This window comes from Perognathus longimembris, chromosome 1 (assembly GCF_023159225.1).
Source record: "Perognathus longimembris pacificus isolate PPM17 chromosome 1, ASM2315922v1, whole genome shotgun sequence".
Classification (NCBI taxonomy): domain Eukaryota; kingdom Metazoa; phylum Chordata; class Mammalia; order Rodentia; family Heteromyidae; genus Perognathus; species Perognathus longimembris.
Window position 1 is genome coordinate 2,893,729 of NC_063161.1, and position 16,405 is coordinate 2,910,133.

A 16,405-nucleotide genomic window follows, 5' to 3' on the forward strand; every position below is an offset into this window, starting at 1 on the left:
TGCCGTCCCGTCTGCGTCTCCCTGCCCCTCCGGCTGCTCCGAGCGAGGGTCTCCCGCCCCTCCCACCTGAGGCAGGGGCGACGGCGCTGGCCCGCTCGGCCCGCATCCTCCCGCGTCCCGTCTGACCTAGGAGAGCCGGGGCTGCCCCGGCCCGGGCTCGCGTGCCCCAGGGGTCGGCGTCCCGGTCCCTCGTCCTCGTGCGGCCCCCCCCCCCGGGCGCCGGGCCGGCTGGGGGTGCGCGGAGGGCTCCCCGGGGGGCCAGCGCCCATGTCCGTGCCTCCTCTGCCCCGCAGCCCCCCCAACATCGGCCGCCTGGGCCTGCCCCACGGGCCCTCCGGGGAGAAGGTGGCGGTGGTGACCGTGGACGACTGTGACGCCGCGGTGGCCGTGCACTTCGGCAGCTACGTGGGGAACTACAGCTGCGCCGCCCAGGGCACTCAGAGCGGCTCCAAGAAGTGAGTCTTCCGAGGGACCCCGGGCCCCCCGTGCCCCTCCGGAGCCGCCGTGCCCGGCTCAGGCCCCCTGGCCCCCAGGCAGGCCGCTGGGTCGCCCCAGCTCAGGCTGGCATCAGGGTTCCCTCCCCTGGGTCAGGTGACCTTTCCTCTGAGACGTGGAACCTTCTAGAAAAAGCCTCCTTACAAGTATCTGTCACAAGGGAAGCCAGCGGCCCCTGAGGATGACCCTGGCTCTCTGACTCCCAGGCTACCCAGCCCTGTCTCTCGGGATCGCTGGCTTTGTCCCAGCGAGAAACCAATGCACGCCTGCGCTCCGGGGGTGAGGAGCCCAAGGGCCTCCAGGCTCCTTCTGACTCAGGACCACGAGGCCCAGCATGTTCTCTGCTGGCCACTGCCACCTTCCTGCCTTCCGTCCTTCCTTCCTTCCTAACTTTCTCCCTCCCTCCCTCCCTCCCTCCCTCCTCCCTCCCTCCCTCCCTCTTCCCCTCCGTCCCTTCCTCCCTCCCTCCCTCCCTCCCTCCCTCTCTGCCTTCCTGCCTTCCTTCCTTCCTTCTTTTGTGATGCTAGATTCAAAAGGCATTCTTGCTGGGCCGGATGCTAATTGTGTGTTGGTTGAACACTGAATGGAGGTGGGGCGGTCAGATTTGGGTTTTTTTGAGGTCTCATTATGTAGCCCAGGCTGGCTTGAACTCCCAACTCTCCTACCTTAGCCCCTCAGCACTGCAGGTGTGTGCAAACAGCCCTGAGTATCCTCCTAGTTTTTTTTGTTTTTGCAAGTCCTGGGGCTTGAGCTCGGAGTCTGTGCCCTGTGCCTGAGCTTCTTTTGGTCAAGGCTAGCACTCTACCATTTGAGCCACAGCGCCAATTCTGGCTTTTTCTGTGTATGTGGTGCTGAGGAATCGAACCCAGGGCCTCATGCAGCATGCTAGGCGAGCACTCTACCCGCTAAGCCACATTCCCAGCTCCCGTGTGTGTGTGTGTGTGTGTGTGTGTGTGTGTGCGCGCGCGCGGCACGTGCTGGTCCTGGGACTTGAACTCAAGGCCTGTGCTCAAGCCTAGCGCTCTACCCTTGAGCCACAGCTCCACTTCCAGCTTTTTTTTGGTACTTAATTGGAGATAAGAGTTTCAGACTTTCCTGCTCAGCCTAACTTTGAACCCTGGCTCTCGCATCTCAGCCTCCTGAGCGGCTAGGGTGACAGGCCGCTCTGAGGCGTGCCCAGCCATGAGCCTCCGTTTTGAAAGCCAGATTCACGCGAATGTGCCCCGGTGGCCTCCCCATGGCCCTCCGCCTGTGCCCACGCGTCTGACGGGTTGGGGTGGTCATGGGCTCACCGGACACGTCCGTGGGTCGGGATTGAGGAGACGGAGGCACAGACGCTGCGGGGGCCCCAGGAGGGCCCCGATCCCCCGCCCCCCGGCTTCCTGCTCCGCGACGCCTCCTGGGCAGCGGGGCTTGGGCGTCGCCGCAGAGCGGGCGGTGCCTCCCCCTGGCACACAGAGCCCGCCGTGCCCCCACAGGTCCCTGGACCTCACCGGCCCGCTGCTCCTGGGCGGCGTCCCCAACCTGCCGGAAGATTTCCCCGTGCACAACCGGCAGTTCGTGGGCTGCATGCGGAACTGTCCATCGACGGCCGGAACGTGGGACATGGCCGGCTTCATCGCCAACAACGGCACCAGGGCGGGTAGGTGTGGCCGCCGGGGGGTGCGGGGCGCGTGGGGCGCCTGGCCCGCCTTCCCCAGCCCCTCCCCACCCTGGGGAGGGCTCCTGTGCGTCCGTGGTGAGCCCGGCTGCCCGCACCTCCTGGAGGTGGGGGTGGGGACCCCCCGGCCTGTGGCCCCGCCGGCGCCCGCTCCCGCCGCCCAGCTGGCCCTCGGCCGACCCGGGGCTGTCTGTGCGTCCCGGGTGACCCCACCAGCCACCGTGACGGCGTTGGAGGCAGGCAGAGCCGTCTAACCCCACCGCCCCCTCCCCTGCCCCCTCCCCAGCCTGGGGGATCCACCGCCGGTGCTTCCTGCCTGGCGGAACCTTCCGCCATTTCCCTCCACCACACCCGGCCCAGTGTGGGAGCGAGGCCCCCCGCGCCCCGTGGGCCCCCCCTGCCCCCATGCCCCCCCGCCCCGCGGCCTCCCCCGCCCCGCGGCCCCCCCCCCGCCCCGTGCCCCCCCCGCCCCGTGGCCCCCCGCCCCGTGCCCCCCCGCCCCGCGGCCCCCCCCGCCCCGTGCCCCCCCCGCCCCGTGGCCCCCCGCCCCGTGCCCCCCCGCCCCGCGGCCCCCCCCCGCGGCCCCCCCCGCCCCGCGGCCTCCCCCGCCCCGCGGCCCCCCCCCCGCCCCGTGCCCCCCCCGCCCCGTGGCCCCCCCGCCCCGTGCCCCCCCCGCCCCGCGGCCCCCCCCGCCCCGTGCCCCCCCCGCCCCGCGGCCCCCGTACCCTGCGCTGAGGCGTGGCCGCGTGCGCTCTCCCTCGCCAGGCTGTGCCGCTCAGAGGAACTTCTGCGACGGGACCTCGTGCCAAAACGGGGGCACGTGCGTGAACAGGTGGGACACGTACCTGTGCGAGTGCCCGCTCGGCTTCGGCGGCAAGAACTGCGAGCAAGGTGAGGCCCCGGCGCGGGCCCCCCCCCCCCCCCCCCCCGGCTGCCCTGGGGAACGGAGGCTGGAGGCTGGGGCCCAGAGAGGCCGGCGCGGAGCCCCGGCACCGAGCGCCCCCTCCCGGCAGGGCCCCCCCCGCGGAGGTGCGGGGCACACCTGGGGTCCCCAGGCCTCCAGGAACGAAGGCTGAGCCCCGGGTCCCCTGCGCCGCCCCCCCCACCCCCCCCCCCGTGCGGTTCTAGACCCGGCCGGGTTTGAACGGCTGCTTCGTCGTGAAGCTGTCGATGGTTTCCGCCCGTCATTGACGCTCTTGAAGCGGAAGCCTCGCTAGCCAGCCCCCCGTGGCTCGCACCCGGAGGCCTGGCTGCTCCGGAGGTTGGGGTCGGGAGGATGGTGGTTTGAGGCCCGCCAGGCAATCCCGGCGTGAGGCTGGGTGGGCGGTGGTGCGCGTCGAACCCGCCGCCGGGAAAGCCTACGTGGAGGATCTCAGACCAGGCCGCTGTGGGCAAAATAACCAGAGCCAAAGGGTCTGCTGAGTAACCACTCCAGCATCAGGAAGGGGTGGAGTTGAGCCGCAGCCGTCGGGGGGGCCCACTGCCCCACCCCCACCCAGACAGCCCCGAGCCTGTCAGCCGATCCAAGGCGCTGAGAAGTCTGCGCCGAAACCACCCATGGGCCCCCCCACGCGCCCCGAGGGGCGACCCGCGCTGGTCCCGCACCCCAGCTCCGCCCGGCGACCCCGCTGGCCCGACAGGCGGGGGGGCCTTTGCACCCCCGGAGGCGGTGCGACCGCGCCTGTTCCGGGGAGACCACGAGGGTCCCGAGTCTCTCTCCCCTTCCCAGGGGTCACGAAGGAAGCCGCGGGCAGATGCGTGGGCTGGGCGTGGGTGCCAGGGTCCCCGCGCTGTGCGCCCCTCCCCAAGGCTGCCCTTCTCAGAGCCCGGCTCCCGCCCAGGTCCCACCCCCCCCCACGTGTGGGCGGGACGGGGGGGGGCGGGCCCGGCAGGCAGCACTCCCGGCCCCGGGAGCCTCACCGCACCCCGGCCGGCCGTGGACAAAGCGTTGGGGCCCCTCGGGTCCCTGGTGGGTGTCGGCAGAGCCCCTTGCTGGGTTCTGAGGGCCAGGTTTTGCTACTGAACGACTGAGTCTGGCCTTCGCGTTAAGACGCCGAGGGCCCAGGCTGGGGTGAGGCCCGGGCCCCCCACCCCCACCCCGGGGCCCGGCGCCCTCCCTCCAGCCGTGCAGACTCGGTCCATGCCCGCAGCCATGCCGCACGCCCAGCGCTTCAGCGGGGAGAGCCTGGTGTCCTGGAGCGACCTGGACATCACCATCTCGGTGCCCTGGTACCTGGGGCTCATGTTCCGGACCCGGAGGGAGGACGGCGTGCTGATGGAAGCCACGGCCGGCGTGTCCTCCAGGCTCCACGTCCAGGTGAGGGGGCCGGGCGGATGACGGAGGGGGACGAGCGAGCGATGGGGGTTTCCCAGGGTGCCTCCCAGGGCCCCCCCCGCCCCCGCCCCAGCGAGAAGGAAGGGAAACGTGAGCCACCGTCTGGGGCAGGAGCACAATTGAGCCATTCAAGGGAGGAGAAGCGCCGGCTCCCCACCCCGGTCTCCTTCCCAGGACGTCTCCCCTGCCCGACGGCCAGGACAGGACACGCGGCGTGGAGGCGGGCCGTCCCCCTAGCTCCACCCCAGTCTCCCCGCTAGGTTTTAGGCAGTTCAGGGTGGATGATGGCAGCAGCGGGCCTCTGGGCCCGACCCCTTCCCCCACCCCGGGGTGACAGCGCCATCACCACGGTCGCTGGTGCCTTCGCCATGGTCGCCGTGTCGGGAGGCTGGCCAGCCGGAAGGTTCCGGGGCTGTTGCACACCTCGCTTGCGTGTTTTTTTGTTGTTGTTTTTTTTGCCGGTTCTGGGGCTTGAACTCAGGGCCTGAGCACCGTCCTGCCTTCTTCCCGCTCAAGGCTAGCACTCTGCCACCTTAGCCACAGCGCCCCTTCTGGCGTTTTCCATATATGTGGTGCTGGGGAATCGAACCCAGAGCTTCGTGTGTAGGAGGCGAGCGCTCTTGCCACTAGGCCCTATCCCCAGCCCCGCTCGCATGTTTTCTGAGTGTTCGTTCCTCCGTGTGGAGTCTTTGCTGTGTCGTTGCACTGTTAGATCACAGAATTCCTGGCCAGGTGAGGTGACTGACTCCCGCAGTCCCGTGCTTGGAGGGCCAAGGGATTCCAGGGCCTGTCCACCGCCCAGGACTGCCATGGCAGGACCTTGTTGTTGTTTTTTATATATATATATATTTTTTTTTTTGGCCAGTCCTGGGCCTTGGACTCAGGGCCTGAGCACTGTCCCTGGCTTCTTCCCGCTCAAGGCTAGCACTCTGCCACTTGAGCCACAGCGCCGCTTCTGGCCGTTTTCTGTATATGTGGTGCTGGGGAATCGAACCTAGGGCCTCGTGTATCCGAGGCAGGCACTCTTGCCACTAGGCTATATCCCAGCCCAGACCTTGTTTTAAAAACAGAAATGAGAGGGTTTTATGTTCTCCATTGTCTTTCTTTATTGTTGGGTTTTTCTGTGTGTTTACATCACAAATAGTTTCCACTTAAGTCTTCTAAGAGCCAGAGGTTCTTCGTTGAGAACCAATGGCAGGTTGCTCTGTGTGTGTGTGTGTGTGTGTGTGTGTGTGTGTGTGTACTGGTCTTAGGCCTTGAACTCAGGGCCTGGGTGCTGTCCCAGAGGTCTCCTGTTCAAGGCTGGTGCCCCTACCAATCGAGCCACAGCTCCGCTTCTGGCTATTTGGGGTGCAGGGGATAATTTATTGGAGATAAGAATCAGGCTTTCCTAGCCAGGCCGGCTTCACACCGTGATCCTCAGGTCTCAGTCTCCTGAGTAGCTAGGACTCCGGGCGTGGCGTCCCCCCCCCCGCCCCCCGCCTGGGCTCCTCCACTGGGCTGTCTCCCGGGAGGCAGGCGGAAGAGTCGCGAGCCCCCCCCCCCGCCCTTGCCCTGTGCTGGGGTTTGATTGATCTAGGATTTGGGGGACCCACTGCTTTGCCAGGCAGCCTGTAATGGCTGCCAATCCAGGCCTGCAACTCCCGCCTCCCCGGGCCCTGGGGTTCCTGCCGGCAGCTATGGCAGGGGCCGATGGTCCTGTCAGCCAGCCCTGCCCTGCATGTCGCTTGCTGGTCAGTGCCAAGCTCCCCCAACACCCTGCAGTCCCTCCCTCGCCTGCCCAGAGGCTCATGGGAGCCCCCAGGGCCCGCGCTCCCTCCCGGAGGCTCATGGGAGCCCCCGGGGCCCGCACTCCCTCCCGGAGGCTCATGGGACCCCTCCGGGGCCCGTGCTCTCTCCCGGAGGCTCATGGGACCCCCCCCCCCGGGGCCCCCGCTCCCTCCCGGAGGCTCATGGGACCCCCCCCCCCGGGGCCCGTGCTCCCTCCCGGAGGCTCATGGGACCCCCCCCCCCGGGGCCCGCGCTCCCTCCCGGAGGCTCATGGGAGCCCCTGGGGCCCGTGCTCCCTCCCGGAGGCTCATGGGACCCCCCCGGGGCCCGCGCTCCCTCCCGGAGGCTCATGGACCCCCCCCAGGGCCCACGCTCCCTCCCGGAGGCTCATGGGACCCCCCCCCTCCGGGGCCTGCGCTCCCTCCCGGAGGGCTCATGGGAGCCCCTGGGGCCCGCGCTCCCTCCCGGAGGCTCATGGGAGCCCCCGGGGCCCGTGCTCCCCCCTGGAGGCTCATGGGAGCCCCCCGGGGCCCGCGCTCCCTCCCGGAGGCTCATGGGAGCCCGCAGACCTGTTTTCCCCTGGTGCCCCAGCAGCCTCAGGAGTCATAGGCTCCTAGGAAAATCGGGCCCAGCAAGTCCGTCCGTCTCACTTGAAGGAGTTCTGTCGCTGGATGTTCCTTCCCTCCTTCTAGGCTCTTTCCAAGTATGTACATATGTGTGTATAAGCGTGCGTCCGCACGTCCGTCGCCGTCCCTGTGGGTGTCTATGGAGCACGCCTGTGTGCGTGTGCACGTGTCCGTACGTCCTTGTGCATGCAAGCGTGTGGATGTCTGCGCACACGCCTGCGTGGATGCGTGTGTAGACGTGGACGTCAGCGTGCGCGCGTGTCCCGTGTGTCGGTAGGTGCATGCCTGTGTGTGTGTTTACGTGTGCCCGTGCATGTCTGTGTGTGCATGCGTGGATGGTGTTTGTTTGCTTGTGGGAGCGTGTGATGGGAGCCGGGTGCACTCAGACTTCCTCGACACAGGGTCGTGTCTCCTCCCTCCCTCCCTCCCTCCTCCTCCTCCCTCCCTGCCTTTCCCTCTCCCCTCCCCCCCCCCCCCCCCCCCCCCCCCGCACGCTGCCCCAGGATGACGGACAGCCTGGGGTCGTGACCCCGGGATCAGATGCCCTCCTGGACCAGCTCCAGTCCCCTTCACTTCCCGGAGCTTGCGGGGCCCAGGCTCGTCTCGGGGGCTCCTGGGGCAGGGGGGGGCCGGAGAGGATGGGGAGGGGTCCCGGGGAGCCCCCACGCCCGCTCCCGCCCCTCCTGGGGTGCACAGAGGTGGTCGGGACCTTCTGCAGGGGGCGGCAGAGGCCGGAGGGAGACGGGGTGCCCAGGGCCGGGCCGGGCCGTCAGGGGTTAGTGGGGGCAGGACCCTCAGCGGATGGGCGCGTGGCGCTTGGGGGGGGGTGGTCGGGGCCCAGGCGAGAGGACCCGTCCCCCCGCCCCGGTGATGGCCCGGCGGCGGCTCACAAGGCCCACTCCGCGTCCGCGGTGCCCCCCGCATCCAGGCCTGCTGCTCGCGGCGTCGCGTCGCAGACCTGGCCCGGGGAAAGCCCCTGTGCCGCCGCGCGGCGTCTCGTGGGGAGAACTGACCGCACGCTCGGGTTGGGGCGCGATCTGCGGCTCCCCCGCGGACGGGCGGCCGCGTCTCGGGGCGCGGTGCCCCAGCCCCGAGGGCGCCAGGCCCGGCCGGCTGGTGCTGACGGCAGGGTCCCGTCAAGGTCACGGTCCCCGCAAGGTCAGGGCTCTGCCAGAGCCCAGCCGCCCTCCCTGTGCCCCGCGGGGCGGCAGGAAGTGAGCTTCTAGCCATGCCTTCAGCGCGTGGGCCCCCCATCGGGCCTGAGGAGCTTCCCGGGGGGCCCTGCGGGGCCTGAGGAGCTTCCCGGGGGGCCCCCGCCGGGCCTGAGGAGCTTCCCACGCTGGTCGACTAGAGACAGGATGAGGTGGGCGGCGGCACGCGCGGCTTACGACGTCACAGCCCCGGCGCCCGGGGTCCCCGCCACTCACCTCAGAAAGATCGCCATGGAGGCCCTCCGGGACAGAAAGCTAACGAGACCCCAACTCAGCAGGCCCACCCGGGCACACAAACGGGGGGACCCCATCTGAGACCTAACAGAAGCAGCCGGGGCAGGGCGCCCGGGGGTGGGGCGCCGGCCCCGTGAGCGCGCGGGAGGCCCCACGTGCGTTCCGCCCCCGCCCCGCCCCGGCACGCCCGCCAGGCCCCCCCCCCCCCCGTGGGGCCTCCCCCGCGCCGTCGCGTCAGCGGGCGGCATCTCTGCCCCGCAGATCCTGAACCACTACGTCCGGTTCACGGTGTCGGACGGCCCCTCCGACGTGGCGTCGGTGCAGCTGTCGCGGTTCCGGGTGACGGACGGGGCGTGGCACCACCTCCTGGTAGAGCTGCGGAGCGCCAAGGACGGCAAGGACGTCAAGTACCTGGCGGTCGTCACCCTGGACTACGGGATGGACCAGGTGAGCAGGAGCCCACCCCCCGCCCTCCCTCCACCCCCCTCCCCGCCCCCCGCCCTCCCTCGAGCCTAGCCGGCTCACCCCTGGGGGGGCCTGTCACAGGGGGGTGGGGTTGCCCGTGCCCCCGCGGCCGCCATGTTGCCTGCCCCGGTGCCCAGCGCTCCCTTTGGAGGCCCGTGACCTCCGTCCGGGGAGCCGGTGACCCCGGTCTCCCCGTCAGCGTGCCCCCCCTCCTGTCTCCGCCCAGAGCACCGTGCAGATCGGGAACCAGCTGCCGGGGCTGCGGATGCGCAGCGTGGCGGTGGGGGGCGTGTCTGAGGACAAGGTCTCCGTGCGCCGCGGCTTCCGGGGCTGCATGCAGGTACGGGGGGGGGGGGGGGGACGGGGCGCCTCGCCCGCCCGCCCAGGCCGGCCGTCTGTCTACCAATCGGTACCCCGACTTCGGAGCTTCGCGGCCCTCCGTAGCCCCCTCCCAGCTCCCAGGGCTCACCCCCCCCCCGCCCCCGCCCCCCGCCCTGCTGCCGCGGCCCCAGGCCCCTGTGCCGGTCGCTCCCTGGCTGGTGGGGCCACAGGCCCAGGTTGTTGGTTGGTTTGCTGTGCCGACCCTAGGGCTTGAACTCAGGGACTCGGCCTGCCACTTGGTGTGTTGTGGTTGGGTTTTGTTGTTTTTTTTTTAACCAAAATGGGTGCCGTAACGCTTGAGCTGCATCTCCGCGTCTGGTTCTCCGCTGGTTAGTTGGAGATGAGTCCCGTGGAGTTTCCTGCCCGGCCTGGATTCGAATCGTGATCCTCACGTCTCCCTCCCGAGTGGCCGGGGTCACAGGCGTGGGGCACCAGGCTGGCGGGCAGGAGCTGTTTGTAAAGTGGCTGGGCCCCCCCCCCAACAGCGGCTAAGCTCACCTTCCTTGGCTCCTGGTCCCCCCAGACGCCCCCAGACGGCCGTGTCTCCGGTCACCTCCCCCGAAAGCCCGTCGGGCTCAGCTTAGGAGGCCGGGAGGGAGTCGGGGCTCCCCTGCCGTGCCTGTGCCCCGCGGGGTTCCTCCGGCCTCGGCGGCCTAGGGCTGACCCTGGCCGCCCCCTTTCCAACGCAGGGGGTCAGAATGGGGGAGACGTCCACCAACGTGGCCACGCTGAATATGGACGACGCCCTGAAGGTCCGGGTGCGGGCCGGCTGCGAGGTGGAGAGCCCCTGCGCCTCCAGCCCCTGCCCCCCGCACAGCCGCTGCCGCGACACCTGGGACGGCTACTCCTGCGTGTGCGACAGAGGTGGGGCCTCGCCGGCGGGCGGGGGGCGGGGGGCGGGGGGCGGGGGAGGGGCCTCGCGAGCGAGCCAGCCACGCCCGTCCTCACCGCGCACTGGTCACCCTCAAGTCGGGGGTCTGGGGACTCGCGCACCCCCCGCTGGCAGCCATTCGCGTCCTGGGTGGCCGGAACCTCTTCCCCGCCCGGACAGGCCGTCCTCCGCCCCCAAGTGCAGCCCCCCCACCCCCCCACCCCCGCGCCCTGGCTTCCCGCGGCTCCTCCCCCTCCACCCTCCCCCCACTCCCCCCTCCCCCCGGAGCTGGAAGTGTCCCTCGGACACAGTGATTGGTGTCACGGGGCGGTGACGCCGGCCCTGTCCCCGTAGGGTACTTTGGGCAGAAGTGTGTGGACGCCTGTCTCCTGAACCCCTGCAAGCACGCCGCGGCCTGTGTGCGCCCCCCGGGCTCCCCGAGGGGCTACGCGTGCGAGTGCGGACCGGGCTACTACGGGCCGTACTGCGAGAACAAGTAAGGGGGAGCCCCTCCTGGTCCCCGAAGCCTCTCCTCCCCCCTTCGCCTCCCTCCGCTCCCCGTGCCCAACCTGAGATGTGCACAGCAGATGTGAGGGAGGAGGGGGGGAGGGGACGGGAGGGAGGGGATGGGGGAGGGACAGGGAGGAGGGGATGGGGGAGGGAAGGGAATGGGGGAGGGGGCAGGGGAGGGGGGAGGAAGGGAGAGGGGACGGGAAGGAGGGGATGGGGGAGGGGCAGGGAGGAGGGGATGGGGGAGGGGACTGGGGGAGGGGGAGGAAGGGAGAGGGGATGGGAGGGAAGGGAAGGGGGAGGGGGCCGGGGAGGGGACTGGGGGAGGGGGAGGAAGGGAGAGGGGACGGGAGGGAGGGGTCGTTGGGGAGATGGCCAGCCTGAGCAGGCCTGGCAGGCTCTGCCCCTTCCAGGAAGCGCCCTCTGTAGACCTCCCGTGCCATCTTATCTCCCACCAGAGTCGACCTCCCGTGCCCCAAAGGCTGGTGGGGGAACCCCATCTGCGGCCCCTGCCACTGCGCCGTCAGCCGGGGCTTCGATCCCGACTGCAACAAGACCAACGGCCAGTGCCAGTGCAAGGTGAGGCGCGGCCGCCGGCCCTCGCTGCTCCCCCCACCCCGTCACCCCGTCACCTGCCCGCCGGCCCTCGCTGCTCCCCCCAACCCGTCACCCCGTCACCCGCCCGCCGGCCCGCGCTGCTCCCCCCAACCCGTCACCCCGTCACCCGCCCGCCGGCCCTCGCTGCTCCCCCCACCCCGTCACCCCGTCACCTGCCCGCCGGCCCACGCTGCTCCCCCCAACCCGTCACCCCGTCACCTGCCCGCCGGCCCGCGCTGCTCCCCCCAACCCGTCACCCCCGTCACCTGCCCGCCGGCCCGCGCTGCACCCCCCACCCCCCACCCCGTCGCCGGCCCGCGCTGCACCCCCCAAGTCACCCCCCACCCCGTCACCTGCCGCCGGCCCGCGCTGCACCCCCCAACCCGTCACCCCCGTCACCTGCCCGCCGGCCCGCGCCGCTCCCCCCACCCCCCACCCCGTCACCTGCCCGCCGGCCCTCGCTGCTCCCCCCACCCCGTCACCCCGTCACCTGCCCGCCGGCCCTCGCTGCTCCCCCCAACCCGTCACCCCGTCACCTGCCCGCCGGCCCGCGCTGCTCCCCCCAACCCGTCACCCCGTCACCTGCCCGCCGGCCCGCGCTGCTTCCCCCAACCCGTCACCCCGTCACCTGCCCGCCGGCCCGCGCTGCTCCCCCCAACCCGTCACCCCCGTCACCCGCCCGCCGGCCCGCGCTGCACCCCCCAAGTCACCCCCCACCCCGTCACCTGCCGCCGGCCCGCGCTGCACCCCCCAACCCGTCACCCCCGTCACCTGCCCGCCGGCCCGCGCCGCTCCCCCCACCCCCCACCCCGTCACCTGCCCGCCGGCCCGTGCTGCACCCCCCAAGTCACCCCCCACCCCGTCACCTGCCGCCGGCCCGCGCTGCACCCCCCAAGTCACCCCCCACCCCGTCACCTGCCCACACTGCACCCCCCAAATCCCCCCACCCCCCACCCCATCACCCGCCCGCCGGCCCGCTCTGCACCCCCCCAAATCCCCCACCCCGTCACCCCGTCACCTGCCCGCCGGCCCGCGCTGCTCCCCCCAACCCGTCACCCCGTCACCCGCCCGCCGGCCCGCGCTGCTCCCCCCACCCCCCCACCCCGTCACCCGCCCGCCGGCCCGCGCTGCTCCCCCCACCCCCCCACCCCGTCACCCGCCCGCCGGCCCGCGCTGCTCCCCCCAACCCGTCACCCCCGTCACCCGCCCGCCGGCCCGCGCTGCTCCCCCCAACCCGTCACCCCGTCACCTGCCCGCCGGCCCTCGCTGCTCCCCCCACCCCGTCACCCCGTCACCCGCCCGCCGGCCCGCGCTGCTCCCCCCAACCCGTCACCCCGTCACCTGCCCGCCGGCCCGCGCTGCTCCCCCCAACCCGTCACCCCGTCACCTGCCCGCCGGCCCGCGCTGCTCCCCCCAACCCGTCACCCCCGTCACCTGCCCGCCGGCCCGCGCTGCTCCCCTAACCCCCCCACCCCGTCACCTGCCCGCCGGCCCGCGCTGCACCCCCCAAATCCCCCCACCCCGTCACCCCGTCACCCGCCCGCCGGCCCGCGCTGCTCCCCAGTCACGTGGCCGGGCGGAGCAGTGTCCCCGGGCTCCTCGCTGGGCCGACGGGGCTCCCCGGGTGTCCCGGGCCCCGCGGCGCCGCTCCGCGGTCCCTGCGTGTGACGCCACGCGTCCTCGGCCCCCGCAGGAGAACTACTACAAGCCCCCCGCCCAGGACGCCTGCCTGCCCTGCGACTGCTTCCCCCACGGCTCCCGCAGCCGGGCCTGCGACGCGGACTCGGGGCAGTGCGCCTGCAAGCCGGGCGTGGTCGGCCGCCAGTGCAACCGCTGCGACAGCCCCTTCGCGGAGGTCACCGCGCTGGGCTGCCAAGGTCCCGAGTCCCCCAGACCCGCCCCGCCCCGCCCCGCCCCGCCCCGCCCCGCCGCGCGATGGCCTGCACGCCCCCAGCCGTGGGCGCTGGGCTCGCCTCGGCCCCCGGACCCCGGCCCTTCCTGAGGCCGGGGCTGAGAGCCGGGGCTGACGCCAGTGGGCCCGGGAGGGTGCCGGGGGCAGAGCCCGCAGGGAGGGGCCCCGGCCGCGCGCACGCGGTGCTGAGCGGAGCCGCGTCTTCCTTCCGTCCCCAGTGATCTACAGCGGGTGTCCCAAGGCCTTCGAGGCTGGCATCTGGTGGCCACAGACCAAGTTTGGGCAGCCAGCTGCAGTGCCGTGCCCGAAGGGATCTGTGGGTGAGTCCTGGGGTCCAGGATGCCCTGGGGGGGGGGGGGACAATGCCCCCTCACCGGCCTGGGAAAGCAGATCTGTAGGCTGGGCGCGGGCATCTCACCCCCGCCATCCTGGCTACTCAGGAGGCTGAGCTCTGAGGACCATAGTTGCAAGCCGGCCTGGGCAGCAAAGTCCACGAGACTTTCATCTCCAGTGAACCACCTGAAAACCCGAAGTGGCGCTGTGGCTCCACCTGCTAGAGCGCTAGCCTCAGGCAAAAGAGCTCAGGGGCAGAGTCTGGGCCCCGCGTGCAAGCCCCGTGACCAGCAGAAAAAGAAAAAAGAAAAGGAACAGCTGTAGGGCAACACATGGTGCTGAGGTCTGGCCGTGGGGTCTGCGGCCTGGCTTCCCGGAGCCCTGTGGCCGTGGGGTCTGCAGCCTGGCTTCCCGGAGCCCTGTGGCCGTGGGGTCTGTGCAGCCTGGCTTCCCGGGGCCCTGTGGCCGTGGGGTCTGTGCAGCCTGGCTTCCCGGAGCCCTGTGGCCGTGGGGTCTGTGCGGCCTGGCTTCCCGGGGCCCTGTGGCCGTGGGGTCTGTGCAGCCTGGCTTCCCGGAGCCCTGTGGCCGTGGGGTCTGTGCGGCCTGGCTTCCCGGGGCCCTGTGGCCGTGGGGTCTGTGCGGCCTGGCTTCCCGGGGCCCTGTGGCCGTGGGGTCTGTGCAGCCTGGCTTCCCGGAGCCCTGTGGCCGTGGGGTCTGCAGCCTGGCTTCCCGGAGCCCTGTGGTCGTGGGGTCTGTGCGGCCTGGCTTCCCGGGGCCCTGTGGCCGTGGGGTCTGTGCGGCCTGGCTTCCCGGGGCCCTGTGGCCGTGGGGTCTGCGGCCTGGCCTCCCGGGGCCCTGTGGTCGTGGGGTCTGTGCGGCCTGGCTTCCCAGGGCCCTGTGGTCGTGGGGTCTGCAGCCTGGCCTCCCGGGGCCCTGTGGTCGTGGGGTCTGCAGCCTGGCCTCCCGGGGCCCTGTGGCCGTGGGGTCTGCAGCCTGGCTTCCCGGGGCCCTGTGGTCGTGGGGTCTGCGGCCTGGCCTCCCGGGGCCCTGTGGCCGTGGGGTCTGCAGCCTGGCTTCCCGGGGCCCTGTGGTCGTGGGGTCTGCGGCCTGGCTTCCCGGGGCCCTGTGGCCGTGGGGTCTGCAGCCTGGCTTCCCGGAGCCCTGTGGTCCCAGGTCTGTGCGGCCTGGCTTCCCGGGGCCCTGTGGCCGTGGGTCTGCAGCCTGGCTTCCCGGGGCCCTGTGGTCGTGGGGTCTGTGCGGCCTGGCTTCCCGGGGCCCTGTGGTCCCAGGTCTGCGGCCTGGCTTCCCGGGGCCCTGTGGCCGTGGGGTCTGCGCGGCCTGGCTTCCCGGGGCCCTGTGGCCGTGGGGTCTGTGCGGCCTGGCTTCCCGGGGCCCTGTGGCCGTGGGGTCTGCAGCCTGGCTTCCCGGGGCCCTGTGGTCGTGGGGTCTGTGCGGCCTGGCTTCCCGGGGCCCTGTGGTCGTGGGGTCTGTGCGGCCTGGCTTCCCGGGGCCCTGTGGCCGTGGGGTCTGCAGCCTGGCTTCCCGGGGCCCTGTGGCCGTGGGGTCTGTGCGGCCTGGCTTCCCGGGGCCCTGTGGCCGTGGGGTCTGCAGCCTGGCTTCCCGGGGCCCTGTGGCCGTGGGGTCTGTGCGGCCTGGCTTCCCGGGGCCCTGTGGTCGTGGGGTCTGCAGCCTGGCTTCCCGGGGCCCTGTGGTCGTGGGGTCTGCGGCCTGGCTTCCCAGGGCCCTGTGGTCGTGGGGTCTGCAGCCTGGCTTCCCGGGGCCCTGTGGTCGTGGGGTCTGCAGCCTGGCTTCCCGGGGCCCTGTGGCCGTGGGTCTGCAGCCTGGCCCTCCTGGAGTCCTCTCCTCGGCTCAGTGCTGGGGTGTAGGTACTCTCCAGCAACGGCTCTGCACATGTGTTCTGGTTCTCCAGGAAACGCCATTCGGCACTGCAGCGGGGAGAAGGGCTGGCTGCCCCCCGAGCTCTTCAACTGTACCACGGGCTCCTTCCTGGACCTCAAGGCCATGGTAGGTGGAGGCTCCCAGCGTAGGAGGCGGGCACAGGCCTGCACGCGGTGGTCAGGGGACTGTGGGGTGCCCGTGCGGCGGGTCAGAGGTCAGGGGCCAGGCCCGGCTCCCTGGTTCCCACGGGCCTCGGAGCTGGACACACGTGAGCGCGTCTTTTGCCCCCAGAACCCTGGCCCTAGGTTCTGTAAACCCAGAGTTCCCCCCACGTGCACCCACGTGTTTGCGTTCAGATCGGGGGGGCTCCGTTTGCGGATCTAGTTGCCTGCCGTCTTTCCCACGCGTCGCCTGTCCCAGTAGGTCCCCTTTGTCCCGCCGTGGATGGCAGCGCAGGTCCTTTCTGGGCACGAGGGCTTTCTCTCTAGCAAGGATAGTTCCGGCAGGAACGCCGCGCCGTCCTCACGGGCAGGGCCGGGGCCGCGGAGCCTGCAGATGCCAACCCGGGGCTCCCCCTTCCAGAACGAGAGGCTGGGCCGCAACGAGACGCGGATGGACGGCGAGCGGGCCCTGCAGCTGGCGAGGGCGCTGCGCAACGCCACGCGCCACAGCCGCGCGCTCTTCGGCAACGACGTGCGCACGGCCTACCAGCTGCTGGCCCGCCTCCTGCAGCACGAGAGCCGGCAGCAGGGCTTTGAGCTGGCGGCCACGCGCGACGCCAACTTCCACCAGGTGCCCGCGCCCGTCCCCTTCCGCCTGTGCTCCTGCCGGGGCTCGAACTCGGGGCCTCCCATTCTTGCTCGTTGGCTCGAGGCTGGCCCTCTGCCCCTCAAGCCACAGCTTGGTCAGTCGTGGGGCTCGAACTCAGGGCCGCAGCTCCACTTCCAGATTTCCGGGGGTTAATCGGATGTGAGGGTCTCGTGGACTCTCCTGCTCAGGCTGGCTTCGAACTGCAGTCCTCATAGCTCAGCCTCCTGAGTAGCTATTATTTCAGATGTGAGCCACCAGCACCCGGATACTACTGGGGTTTTTTTGGCGGTTCATTG

At 71.5% G+C, this 16,405-nt stretch overlaps 1 protein-coding gene across 1 annotated transcript in view; it reads left to right on the top strand.

Moving 5' to 3' along the window:
* The first annotated feature begins 267 nt into the window (after positions 1-267).
* Positions 268-16,405, top strand: part of Celsr1 (cadherin EGF LAG seven-pass G-type receptor 1) — a 32,533-nt gene continuing 16,395 nt past the window's right edge. Inside the window, exons 1-13 of the mRNA XM_048339322.1 lie at positions 268-455; positions 1,974-2,137; positions 2,921-3,046; positions 4,306-4,472; positions 8,593-8,778; positions 9,023-9,136; positions 9,867-10,041; positions 10,403-10,544; positions 11,017-11,137; positions 12,849-13,032; positions 13,286-13,387; positions 15,331-15,425; positions 15,882-16,091. Coding sequence (XP_048195279.1) covers positions 268-455; positions 1,974-2,137; positions 2,921-3,046; positions 4,306-4,472; positions 8,593-8,778; positions 9,023-9,136; positions 9,867-10,041; positions 10,403-10,544; positions 11,017-11,137; positions 12,849-13,032; positions 13,286-13,387; positions 15,331-15,425; positions 15,882-16,091 — 1,974 coding nt within the window. The remainder of the gene's footprint in view (positions 456-1,973; positions 2,138-2,920; positions 3,047-4,305; positions 4,473-8,592; positions 8,779-9,022; positions 9,137-9,866; positions 10,042-10,402; positions 10,545-11,016; positions 11,138-12,848; positions 13,033-13,285; positions 13,388-15,330; positions 15,426-15,881; positions 16,092-16,405) is intronic.